Source organism: Rhinopithecus roxellana, chromosome 14 (assembly GCF_007565055.1).
Source record: "Rhinopithecus roxellana isolate Shanxi Qingling chromosome 14, ASM756505v1, whole genome shotgun sequence".
NCBI classification, from domain to species: Eukaryota; Metazoa; Chordata; class Mammalia; order Primates; family Cercopithecidae; genus Rhinopithecus; species Rhinopithecus roxellana.
The window spans coordinates 18,856,962-18,870,593 of record NC_044562.1 but is presented as its reverse complement, the minus strand read 5'-3'; the positions used below and the strand labels follow the sequence as shown (position 1 = coordinate 18,870,593).

The following is a 13,632-nucleotide window of genomic DNA, read 5'->3' as shown; positions in this document are numbered from 1 at the left end:
TACTCTCGCTTCCATTCCTAAGATGGGCAGCCTGAGGATCATTCATTATAGTTCTTCAGAGAGTCCCCAGTAAGAGTGAGGCTCAGTTGACCACACTGGTGACCAGCCCAGTTGGCTTCCCTTCTCAGCCTTTCCCTCTTCCTAGTTCCTCACTCCAAATCCTTGTGATTACTTCAAAAATAAACCTACTGAAAACAAAACCCTATCTCAAGATTTGCTTTTGGGAATATTAGGTGGAGACATTCTTATTTCTTTTCTCACTTGGATATTTAATTCTTTTGGAATTGATTTTTTTTTAGTGTGGCATAATGTAAGGGTCTAATTTTTTCCAACATGGATAACCAATTGTCCTAGCTTCTCCACTGATGTGTAATGTCACACATAGCATGTCACACATAGCATTACATATTTGTATATGTAAATGGCAGCTTGATGCTAGAAAGCCCAGAAACATATATACATACATATGTATCCACTGCCGTATCTATTCTGCATCAATATATATCACACTCTACTAAGTACTATAATTTTGTAACATATTAATATCAGGTAGGGTAAGTTCTCTCAACTTTTTTCTCTTTCAAAATTGTCTTGCCTATTATAGCCATTTTATCATTCTTATAACTTTTAATATCATTTTGTCAACCCTTGAAAACCCTGTTGAATTTTTATTGAAATTGCATAGAATAAATGTGGAGAGAACTGATGTCTCTAAAATATAAACCATTTCTATTCATGAACATAGAGATATCTCACTATTTATTCTTTCCTTTTTTGACCCTTTATTCATTTATTCAGCAAATCTTTATTTCCAATGCTACTCGATAGGGATAAAGAAGTGAGAAAAATCTCATCAAGCTTACATTCTACTCAGGGTATACAGACAATACACAAATAAGTGCATAATATTTCAGATAGTGACAATCTTATAAAGAAAAATAAAGAATAATGGAGTTGTAGAGTGACAGAAATGTGCCACTTTATGTAGGGTGTTCAAGGAGAGCCTTGCTAACAAGCTGCATGTAACTCAAAATCTAAACGCAAAGAGGGACTAAGCCATGGAGCTGAGGCAGAGAAAACCTCAGTTGCAAAGGCCTGAGAGAGGACTATACATGGTCCTTTAGGGAATGGCAAGGAGGCCACTGGCTGGAGAGGTAGAGAGGGGTTGGGTGGAAAGTAGTTTCTCAGAGGTATATAGAACTTGTAGGCCATGGCAAAGACTTTGAATTCTTAAGTAAGAGGACACATCAGAGAGTTTTGAGCTGGAGAATATAATCTGAATTATGTTTTGAGGACATGCTCTGGATTCTACATGGATAATAGACTTTAGGAGGGCAAGAATGGGACAGGAGTAAGGAGGCTATTGCAATGATCTCAGAAGGGTGACGGTGGGTAGCAGTGGAAGCATTCAAAAGTGGGTAGATTCTGAAAATACAGATATGTGTGTGTATGTATTCATATACACATATACAGTCACATATACTCATTATTCCTGGTAGTTATTTTCTATAAAGTCACCATGAACACAGACTTAGCAAATATTGGACCATTGCTTCTAGTAGAAATACAGAATAAGGTTTTTGGAAGCCTCTAGTCATATTTTCATCAACTGATCAATACATAACCTTGTTTTATATATGTTTCTGTATAAGGACACCTTATGTAATATCACATTGATTCATTACTATTGAACTCATATCCAATAGCACTATAACTCATGCCTTGAACAAAGCTTATCTCACACATGTACTTTCTCTCCAACGTCACAGCCTTCTTGTACTTAGGAACACTAGACAACTCTTCAGCATTATACTTGGGTGTCACTTTATATCGTGAAATTACCAACAAAAAGCACAAAAACACACAGAAAAAAGTGGCACTAAATAGACCACAAACGGACTCCTGCTTACAGTGTGAAAGCTGAAAGAAGAAGGCAAAGCATCACCTTGTTTGACTCAGCTAAGAGCATGCATAGGTGACTCAAATAATTTGCCACACTGCATGTCGGCCAACGACCAGGGAAGTGCCATGAGTATTGATTTGAGGGTTCCCATAAATTTGAACTAATAGACAAATCTGCAGATATGGAATCTGTGAATAATGAAGATTGTGTGTCAATTAGCTTTACTCAACTTTTTAAAAATCGATTGGTACTTTTAGTGGGATTCTGTTCAATTTATAAATAAACATAGGGAGAACTCCCATCTTTATGATGCTAGACTGCCTCTCCAAGAACACGCCATGATGATCCATTTGTTCAAGAGTCCTCTGGGCCTTCAGTGGAGCTTTTATATTTATTTCCTGCATGTGGGTGGGTGATGCAGACTTTCTTTACGTTTAGTCTGAGCTTTGGTGGCAGTGTGCTTTCCTGCTATTATAAATGAGGTCTTCCCTTGCATTATATCTTTTAACTGGTTTTTACTCCCATATAGGAAAGCTACTCATTTGTATATCTTAATTTTGAAACTTACTAACTTTTCCTATTATGATAGTATATTTTTAATTGCTTCTCTTGGGTTTTCCAGGTATATAATCATATTATCTGCTTTACTTTTTTGTACTTGTTCTAACTTTTCTGAGGCAGATGTTTAATTCAACTGGTGTCTTTTTTTTCCCCCCACTGGTTTATTATTTAAGGCTATTTATTGGTTTGGTTTGGTTGTTTTTAGAGATAGAGATCCTGGTCTGTCACTCAGGCTGGAGTGCAGTGGTGTAATCATAGCTCACTACGGCCTGGAACTCCTCAGCTTAAGTGATCTCCCCATTTCAATCTCCCAAGTAGCTGGGTTACAGGCACATGGCATCATGTCTCACTATTTTATTTTATTTTATTTTATTTTATTTTATTTTATTTTATTTTATTTTATTTTATTTTATTTTAGAGATGGGGTATCACTATGTTGCCTAGGCTAGTCCTGAACTCCTGGCCTCAAATGATACACCCATCTTAGCCTCCCAAGTAGCTGGAGGACAGGCATGAGCTAGCATGCCCAGCTAAGACTTTTCCCCTCCCTTTGGGCACTGTATTAACAATCTTCCATAGCTTCTCATAGGCAACGTTTTTTATTATTGTTATTTGCTAAATAGCCCACAATTTGGATTTGTATTTCCTCTTTGACACAGTTATTTAAGAGAGGGTGGGGAAAATGTGTATACTCTATTTTCTGGCTATGGAGTTCAACATGTATCAATCATACTGATCCTGTTAAACAAATCACTTGGGTCTTCCATCTTTTTCCGTTTTCTACACTGATCTCTTATGGGCTAAAAGAAGCAAAAATAAAGTCTTCTATCAATAGTGTGTTTTTACCCATTTCTTATTGCATCTCCTATAATTTCTACTTGCTTAAAACTTTTTGGTCTGAATTACATGGTCCCTGATTTCTTTTACTGATGTATACTGAATATATGTTTGCCTATATATTTATTTTCAATGTTTTATATGTTTTTAAATGAGTCTTTCATGCATGATAAAATCTTGGTTTTTACTTTGTAGTTAAATCTCTCAAAATTTCTTTTTTAAATAAGTGAGTTAAGCCCATTTACTTTTATTGATAGAACCAAAATGTTTGATCTTGTTTTAGTCACATTGCTTTATGTTATATAGTCTAGGGATTTGGACTTTTTTTAAGTCAACACTCTGCATTCTGTCTTCTATGCATTTTATGTGCATGTGTGTACTTCTGATAATGAGGAATATTTGCACTTTTCTTCTAGTGGTTACAACTAGTTAGTGGCTACCTAGCTGAGACTATCTGTATTAGTCTATTCTCACACTGTTATAAAGAACTACCTGAGACTGGGTAATTTATTTTGATAAAGAGGTTTAATTGATTCACAGTTCCACACGGCTGGGAGGCCTCAGGAAACTTAGAATCGCAGCAGAAGGTGAAGGGGAAGCAAGCACATCTTACCATGGCAACCCAGGACAGAGGGTGAGCTAAAGGGAAGTGCCACAGTTTTTTTGTTTGTTGATTTGTTTTTTTGTTTTTCTGTTTTTTTTTGAGACGGAGTCTCGCTCTGTCACAGGCTGGAGTGCAGTGCCGCTATCGCGGCTCACTGCAAGCTCTGCCTCCTGGGTTCACGCCATTCTCCTGCCTCAGCCTCCCGAGTAGCTGGGACTACAGGAGTGCACCACCATGCCCGGCTCATTTTTTGTAGTTTTAGTAGAGACAGGGTTTCACCCTGTTAGCCAGGATGGTCTCGATCTCCTGACCTCGTGATCCGCCCACCTCAGCCTCCCAAAGTGCTGGCATTACAGGCGTGTTTGTTTGTTTGTTTGTTTTGTAAGTTCTGGGGTACATGTGCGGAATGTGCAGGTTTGTTACATAGGTATACATGTGTCATGGCGGTTTGCTGTACCTATTGACCCATCCTCTAGGTTCACTCCCCTCAACTCCCACCCCACAACAGGCCCTAGTGTGTTCCTCTCCCTGTGTCCATGTGTTCTCATTGTTCAACTCCCACTTGTGAGTGAGAACATACAGTGTTTGGTTTTCTGTTCCTGGTCAGTTTGCTAAGGATGATTGCTTCCAGCTTCATCCATGTCCCTGCAAAGCACATGATCTCATTCCTTTTTACGGCTGCATGGTATTCCATGGTGTATATGTACCACATTTTCTTTATCCAGTCTATCATTGATGGGCATCTGGTTTGGATCCATGGCTATGCTATTGCAAATAGTGCTGCAATAAACATACGTGTGCATGTGTCTTTATAGTAGAATGATTTATATTCCTTTGGGTATATACCCAGTAATGAGATTGCTAGGTCAAATGGTATTTCTGGTTCCAGATCCTTGAGGAATCGCCATACTGTCTTCCACAATGGTTGAACTAATTTACATTCCCACCAACAGTGTAAAAGTGTTCCTATTTATTCACAGCCTCACCAGCATCTGTTGTTTCTTGACTTTTTAATAATTGCCATTCTGACTGGTGTGAGATGGTAACTCATTGTGGTTTTGATTTGCATTTCTCTAATGTTCAGTGATGTTGAGCTTATTTTTGTATGTTTTTTGGCCACATAAATGTCTTCTTTTGAGAAATGTCTTTTCATATCCTTTGCCCACTTTTTGATGGTGTTGTTTTTTTCTTGTAAATTTGTTTAAGTTCCTTGTAAATTCTGGATATTAGACCTTTGTCAGATGGATAGATTGCAAAAATTTTCTCACATTCTGTAGACTGCCTGTTCGTTCTGATGATCATTTCTTTTGCTGTGCAGAAGCTCTTTAGTTTAATTAGATCCCATTTGTCAGTTGTGGTTTTTGTTGCAATTGCTTTGGGCGTTTTCGTCCTGAAGCCTTTGTCCATGCCTGTGTCCTCAATGTTTTGCCTATGTTTTCTTCTAGGGTTTTTATGGCTTTGGGTTATACATTTTAAGTCTTTAATCCATCCTGAGTTAATTTTTGTATAAGGCATAAGGAAAGGGTCCAGTTTCAGTTTTCTACATATGGCTAGCCAGTTTTCCCAGCACCATTTATTAAATAGGAGATCCCTTGCCCATTACTTGTCTTTGTCAGGGGTGTCAAAGATCAGATGGTTATAGATGTGTGGTGTTATTTCTGAGGTCTCTGTTCTGTTCCATTGGTCTACGTGTCTGTTTTGGTACCAGTACCTTGGTGTTTTGGTTACTGTAGCCTTGTAGTATAATTTGAAGTCAGCTAGGGTGATGCCTCCAGCTTTGTTCTTTTTGCTTAGGATTGTCTTGGCTGTACGGGGTCTTCCTTGATTCCATATGAAATTCAAAGTAGTCTTTTCTAATTCTGTGAAGAATGTCAATGGTAGTTTGATGGGAATGGCATTTAATCTATAAATTACTTTGGGCAGTATGGTCATTTTCATTATATTGATTCTTCCTATCCATGAGGTTGGAATGTTTTTTCGTTTGTTTGTGTCCTCTTTTATTTCCTTGAGCAGTGGTTTGCAGTTCTCCTTGAAGAGGTCCTTCATATCCTTTGTTAGCTGTATTCCTAGGTATTTTATTCTTTTTGTAGCGATTGTGAATGGGAGTTCATTCATGATTTGGCTCTCTGCTTGCCTATTGATGGTGTAAAGGAATGCTTGTGATTTTTGCACATTGATTTTGTATCCTGAGATTTTGCTGACATTCCTTATCAGTTTAAGGAATTTTGAGGCTCAGATGATGGGGTTTTCTGAATATAAAGTCATGTATTCTGCAAGTATAGACAATCTGACTTCCTCTCTCCCTATTTGAATACTCTTTATTTCTTTCTCTTGCCGGAACTTCCAGTACTATGTTGAACGGGAGTGGTGAGAGAGGGCATCCTTGTCCTGGGCCGGTTTTCAAAGGGAAGGCTTCCAGCTTTTGCCCATTCAGTATGATATTGGCTGTGGGTTTGTCATAAATAGCTCTTATTATTTGGAGGTATGTCTCATCAATACCTAGTGTATTGAGAGTTTTTTTGTTTGTTTGTTTGGGTTTTTGTTGTTGTTGTTTGAGACGGAGTCTCGCTCTGTGGCCCAGGCTGGAGTGCAGTGGCATGATCTCGGCTCACTGCAGGCTCCACCTCCCGGGTTCACACCATTCTCCTGCCTCAGCCTCCCAAGTAGCTGGGACTACAGGTGCCCGCCACCACGCCCAGCTCATTTTTTGTAATTTTAGTAGAGACAGTGTTTCACCATGTTAGCCAGGATGGTCTCAATCTCCTGACCTCATGATCCACCTGCCTTGGCCTCCCAAAGTGCTGGGATTACAGGTGTGAGCCACCACGCCTGGCCAAGAGTTTTTAACAGGAAGGGATGTTGAATTTTTTCAAAGACCTTTTCTGCATCTATTGAGATAATCATGTGGTTTTTGTCTTTGGTTCTGTTTGTGTGATGGATTACATTTATTGATCTACATATGTTGAACCAGCCTTGCATCCCAGGGATGAAGCCAACTTGATCATGATGGATAAGTTTTTTAATGTGCTGCTGGATTCAGTTTGCCAGTATTTTATTGAGAATTCTTGCATCGATGTTCATCAGGGATATTGGATGGAAGTTTCCTTTTTTTACTGTGTCTCTGCCAGGTTTTGGTATCAGGATGATGCTGGCTTCATAAAATGAATTAGGGAGGAGTCACTCATTTTCAATTGTTTGGAATAGTTTCAGAAGGAAAGGTACCAGCTACTCTTTGTACCTCTGGTAGAATTCAGCTGTGAATCAGTCTGGTCCTGGGCTTTATTTGGTTGGTGGACTGTTAATTACTGCCTCAATTTCAGAACTTGCTATTGGTCTATTCAGGGATTCGATTTCTTCCTGGTTTAGTCTTGGGAGGGTGTATGTTTCCAGGAATTTATCCATTTCTTCTAGATTTTCTAGTTTGTGTAGAGGTGTTTGTAGTACTCTCTGATGGTAGTTTGTACTTCTGTGGGGTCAGTGGTGATATCCCCTTTATCATTTTTTATTGTGTCTATTTGATTCTTCTCTCTTTTCTTCTTTATTAGCCTATCTAGCAGTCTATCTATTTTGGTAATTTTTTCAAATAACCAGCTCCTGGTTTTTTGGATTAGTTTGCTCTTGTCTCTCTGGCTCTTTTAATTGTGATGTTAGGGTATTGATTTTAGATCTTTCTAGCTTTCCGACGTGGGCATTTAGTGCTATAAATTTCCCTCTTAATATTGCTTTAGCTGTGTCCCAGAGATTTTGGTACATTGTCTTTTTGTTCTCATTAGTTTCAAAGAACTTCCTGATTTCTGCCTTAATTTCATTATTTACCCAGGAGTCATTGAGGAGCAGGTTGTTCAATTTCCATGTAATTGAGTGGTTTTGAGTGAGTTTCTTAGTCCTGAGTTCTAATTTGATTGTGCTGTGGTCTGAGAGACTGTCTGTTATGATTTCAGTTCTTTGCACTTGCTGAGGAGTGTTTTCCTTCCAATTATGTGGTCGATTTTAGAATAAGTACCATGTGACACTGAAAAGAATATATATTCTGTTGATTTGGGGTGGAGAGTTCTGTAGATGTCTATTAGGTCTTCTTGATCCACAACTGAGTTCAAGTCCTGAATATCCTTAATTTTCTGTCTCATTGATCTGTCTAATATTGACAGTGGGGTGTTACAGTCTCCCACTATTATTATGTGGGAGTCTAAGGACTTGTTTTATGAATCTGGGTGCTCCTGTATTGGGTGCATATATATTTAGAATAGTTAGCTCTTCTTGTTGAATTTTTCCCTTTGCCATTATGTAATGCCCTTCTTTGTCTTTTTTGATCTTTGTTGGTTTAAAGTCTGTTTTGTCAGAAACTAAGATTGCAACCTCTTCTTTTTTATTTTTTCTTTCTATTTGCTTGGTAAATTTTCCTCCATTCCCCTATTTTGAGCCTATGCGTGTCTTTGCAGGTGAGATGGGTCTCCTGAATACAGCACACCAATGGGTCTTGACTCTTTATCCAATTCGCCAGGCTGTGTCTTTTAATTGGGGCATTTAGCCCATTTACATTTAAGGTTAGTATTGTTATGCATGAATTTGATCTTGTCATCAAGATGCTATCTGGCTATTTTGCACACTAGTTGATGCAGATTTTTCATAGTGTCATTGGTCTTTATATTTTAGTATGTTTTGCAGCAGCTGGTACTGGCTTTTTCTTTATTTATTTAGCACATCTTTCAGGAACTCTTGCAAGGCAGGCCTAGTAGTAACAAAATCCCTCAGCATTTGCTTGTCTGAAAAGGATTTTATTTCTCCTTCACTTATGGAGCTTAGTTTGGCTGGATATGAAATTCTGTATTGAAAACTTTTTTCTTTAAGAATAATGAATATTGGCCCCCATCTCTTCTGGCTTGTAGAGTTTCTGTTGAAAGGTCTACTGTTTAGTCTGATGGGCTTCCCTTTGTAGGTGACCTGGCCTTTCTCTCTGGTCTTTCCTTCATTTGGACCTTGGAGAATCTGATGATCATGTGTCTTGGGATTGACCTTCTCATGGAGTATCTAGGTGGTGTTCTCTGTATTTCCTGAATTTGCATGTTGGCCTGCCTTGCTAGGTTGGGGAAGTTCTCCTAGATAATATCCTGAAGTATGTTTTCCAGCTTGTGTGCATTCTTCCCATCTCTTTCAGGTACTCCAATCAATCATAATTTTGGTCTTTTTATAAAGTCCCATATTTCTTGGAGGCTTTATTCAATGAAACACAATGACTGTTCCTTGGTGTAGGAGGTGTGCTTTGCTGGGGGGAAACCAAGTGTCTGGGCTGCCCAGATTCCTCAGAACTACCAGGAGGAAAAGCTAAGTCTGCTGGTTCATGGAGACTGTGGCCTTTTCTCTATGGGCTCAGGCCCAAAGAGATCTGGGTTCTGTCCCTGAGCCTCTGGCTGGAGTTATTGGAGTTCCTGCAGGGAAGCCCCATCCAGTGAGGAAGGATGAGTCAGGGTCAGACCTAAAGAGGCACTCTGGCTGCAGTAGGCCACAGCCAGTGTGTTGGGCTTTGGGGGATACGTCTTGGGACCAAGCCGTCCAGTCTCCCTGGCTCCAGCTAAGGAAAAGCATGGCCTGGAGCTGTAGAGATGGATGCTACCCTTCCCCTGCCAAGGGAACTTAGCGTTTTAGGCAGTTGTGAGTTCCAGTGCTGGCTGCTGAAGTGCCACATTTTTAAACCACCAGATCTTGTGAGAACTCACTATCATAAGATCAGCAAGGCGAAAATCTGCCCCTGTGATCCAATCACCTTCCACCAGGCCCCTCCCCCAACACATGGGGATTACAATTCGACTTGAGATTTGGGTGGAGACACAGAGCCAAACCATATCACTATACTTTCAGCCTTCCTCACAGTTCACTGTGATCATGTCATTAGGTTCTAGCCAATGGCATATGAGCAGAAGATATGTGAGCCACCTCTGAGTCTTTCCCTCGAAATAAATGAATGGGTAAGCAGCCCACACTCATTTCGTATTTTCTCAGTGGTTAGGAGTGTATACTTCCAATTTAAAGAAGGTTTGCATTTTGTTCCAGTGATTACTTTTAGGATTACCTTTATATGATTCCTTTGGTGCTCTATTTTAGACAGTACCCTTTAGTGTCCCACCCAGATTTATAAAATCAGCCTGTGTGCCATTCCATTGTCCAGTCTTTTTCCTGTCTCACCCAGTTTTAGGCCATGACATTACCATGTTTACCTTTCAGCCATTAACCTTGCTTTACATCCACTCTTGGATTTGTCTACACAATACTTTTGGACTCCTACCTTTAAAATAAACAAAGAACTTGCTCTACAGCCTATTTTTGCTCTCTCCTCCCTGTTTTTTGTTTGTTTGTTTTGTTTTGTTTTGTTTTGTTTTGTTTTGTTTTGTTTTGTCTGAGACAGGGTCTCACTCTGTCACCTATGCTAGAGGGCAGTGGTGCAATATTAGCTGCAACCTCTAACTCCTGGGCTCCAGTGATCCTCTTACCTCAGCCTCCTGAGCAGTTAGGACTGCAGGTGTGCACCACCATAGCTTGCTAATTCTTTCAAATTTTTTGTAGAGACGAGGTCTTGCTAGGTCGCCCAAGCTGGTCTCAAAATTCTGGCTTCAAGTGATCTTTCCACCTATGCTTCCCAAAGTGCTGGGGTTACAGGCATGAGCCACTGCACCTAACCCTTCCCCTCATATTTTTTGTTATTATACTATTTCTATATTGTCAGCGCATATGCACTTCATATTCTCATCTGTCACCGTACTGCCCACTTTTATTTTGGTCCTTTTGCCAGCATTTTCAGCTCTACCTTAGTTTGCTGAAGTATATCTTCTAGTAATGAGGACTCAGAAACTACATTCCAAGAATTTTTCTGTTCAAATTTGTGTTATTTATACCTGAAAAATAGTTTGCTCATTCTTTATTTCTAGAAATATCTTACAGGTTTTTCTCCACTTTCCTGTGGCATTAAAAGTTGGTGTGGAAAATTTTGTGGCCAATAAGTCTCCCTTGAAAATAACTTTTTGCCTACACTGCCCATTCAATTATTTCTTTATCTTTAAAGTCCAATAAATGTGTTGGAAATATATCTCGGTGTTGGCTATTTTGGATCAATTTCCCTGTGACAGGGTGAAGAGATAGGTACTTTTGATGTATACATTTTAATTTATATTATAATTCCACACTTTTTTCATCAAGTATTTCTTCTATTATTTTGATTTTCTGCTTTGGGAACTCCAATAATTTGTTCACTTACATTGATTATTTTCTCTCTAATTTTTATTTTATGCTATTTTATTTTTGAAACAGTGTCTCACTCTGTCACCCAGGCTGGAGTGCAGTGGAGTCATCTCAGATCACTGCAACCTCCACCTCCCAGGTTCAAGTGATTCTCCTGCCTCAGCCTCCCAAGTAGCTGGGACTACAGGCATGTGCCATCATGCCAGCTAATTTTTTTATTTGTAGGAGAGACGGGGTTTCGCCATGTTGGCCAGGCTGGTCTCAAACTCCTGAGCTCAGGTGATCCACCTGCCCCAGCCTCCCAAAGTGCTAAGATTACAGGGGTGAGCCACTGCGCCCAGCTTGTTTTGTCTAATCATTCTTAAAATTTCTTGTTTCCTTTTCCTGTTTCTGTAATATGTGTCCTTCACTTTAATTTCTGAAATGCCTAATCTCCTTTATTTTTCTTCTAAATTTGTCTTCATTTCTCTGATTTTTTTTCTACTTATTTCTCAAGTTCTGGCTGTTATAAACACAATTACAGCCTTAGCTACTCAAAGCATGCCTCTGAATTCCACGAAGTGGACTTCACTGGTAATTTCTTTCTTTTTTTATATTTATTTATTTATTTATTTATTTATATTTTTTGAGATGGAGTCTTGCTCTATCGCCCAGACTGAAGTGCAGTGGCACCATCACAGCTCACTGCAATCTCCTCCTTCCAGGTTCAAGCAATTGCCCTGCCTCGGCCTCCCAAGTAGCTGGGACTACAGGTGCATGGCACCACTCCAGGCTAATTTTTGTATTTTTAGTAGAGATAGGATTTTGCCATGTTGGTCAGGCTGGTCTCAAACTCCTGGCCTACAAGTGATCCACCCACCTTGGCCTCCCAAAGTGCTAGGATTCCAGGCACAAGCCACTGTGCCCGGCCATCACTGGTGATTTCTTAGACCTACTATTGTTTGACCCTCCTGGTACTCTTCTGCTGCTCCTGTCACCTTCTGTCACCTTCTGCTTGATTTCAGCTACTTTAAAATCTTTCTTTATTGTGAATGATAAGACCACATATGGATATGTACAAGCATAGTGTAAATGACTAACACTGTGTGAAAACAGGTTGCTTTGTGGTTAATGGTTTCTGTGTGACAACAACCAAGATGGGATGTTGGTAGCCGAGGACTTAGCCCCACAAAAGTGGAAGGAAAACAAAATTAAATACTTGGAAACTATTGACATAAAAAGTGTGCAAATCTTTGTTTATAGTTATAGAGGATTATTTTCTTTCTTTTCTGTGTGCAGGAAAAAAGAGAAAACATATATTTAAAGCAAATGGTCTCCAAAGAGGTAAGAAGAAATGTGGGGATTTACTCCTTTGAACTCGCTGTGGTCCTATTCTTCCTGCCAGACCCCATCCTTGCTGCAGCCTCAAAATCTCCTATGGGCCATGGTAGCTTCAGACCCAATGGATTATTTAGAGTACCAGCTGAGTCATTGTAACAAACAGATCCCAAAATACAGTGGCTTAAAACAAATAATCTAAGAGCCCAGAAGTGGTAGGCAATCTGCCTTCCTTGACATGAAGTTTCCAACTGTGGGTCCACAAGGGCTGATCTGGTTGACATTGTCTCCCAACCAGTGGGAAAGAAAAAAAAAACTGACAAAAGAACCAGCCATTTGTTTATTTTAATGGAAAGACTCAGAAGTCTTCTGCCAACATCCCATTGGCCAAAACTTGGTTACATGGTGAGAGCTAGCTGCAAAGTGAGGCTGAGAAATGTAAACGCTGGCCAGGCAGTCTTTGGTTCAGCTGTAAGTCTATTCTTATGGAAGAAGGAATGATTATGGGTGACAAATAGCAATATGCCTACTTGCCCTTCATGTTTGCCTCCAAAGTCACTGATTCCCTTAAATAAAGAGGAAAACTCGGACTCTCCATTGATTCAGATCCAGCCTTTTTGTCACCTGAGACTCTTTGGCAAGCACAGGAGCTGGAAGCTGAGAGGCATTACAGAGCTATGTGGGCAGAGACATGCCAGGCCTGATTAGGAAATGAGGCAACAGGAGGAAGTGTTAGAAAGGTGTGTTGTAACTAATACAGTCCGGGACAGAACATGAAGAAACAGACAGAGAATTTGAATCAATTACATGGAAGCCAGAGTACTGGTGCCACATCAGATCGAAGCCTGAGAAACACGGGGTTATTTTATTTTATTTATTTATTTATTTTCTTTTTTGAGATGGAGCCTTCCCCTGTCACCCAGGCTGGAGTACAGTACTACGATCTCAGCTCACTGCAACCTCTGCCTCCCAGGTTCAAGCAATTCTCCTGCCTCAGCCTCCCTAGTAGCTGGGATTACAGGCGAATTTTTGTATTTTTAGTAAAGACACGGTTTCGCCATGTTGGCCAGGCTAGTCTTGAACTCCTGATCTCAGGTGATCCACCTGCCTCGGCCTCCCAAAATGCTGATGTTACAGGCAGCGAACCAAACTCAATCAGAGCGTATGCTGCACTGCGCAC

The 13,632-nt window shown here is 39.9% G+C and overlaps 1 protein-coding gene and 1 long non-coding RNA gene across 13 annotated transcripts in view; one reads left to right on the top strand and one right to left on the bottom strand.

Moving 5' to 3' along the window:
* Positions 1–13,632, top strand: part of SP100 (SP100 nuclear antigen) — a 120,765-nt gene that overhangs the window by 60,591 nt on the left and 46,542 nt on the right. For 11 of the 12 annotated variants that reach the window (XM_030917117.1, XM_030917114.1, XM_030917116.1 and 8 more), the window contains one exon: positions 12,414–12,458. The exons of the other annotated variant lie outside the window; for it this stretch is intronic. In XM_030917117.1, the coding sequence (XP_030772977.1) occupies positions 12,414–12,458 (45 nt within the window). The remainder of the gene's footprint in view (positions 1–12,413; positions 12,459–13,632) is intronic. 12 annotated transcript variants of the gene reach the window in all.
* The window catches only part of LOC115893305, a 32,227-nt gene that overhangs the window by 15,533 nt on the left and 3,062 nt on the right, over positions 1–13,632 (bottom strand). The window lies entirely within an intron of this gene.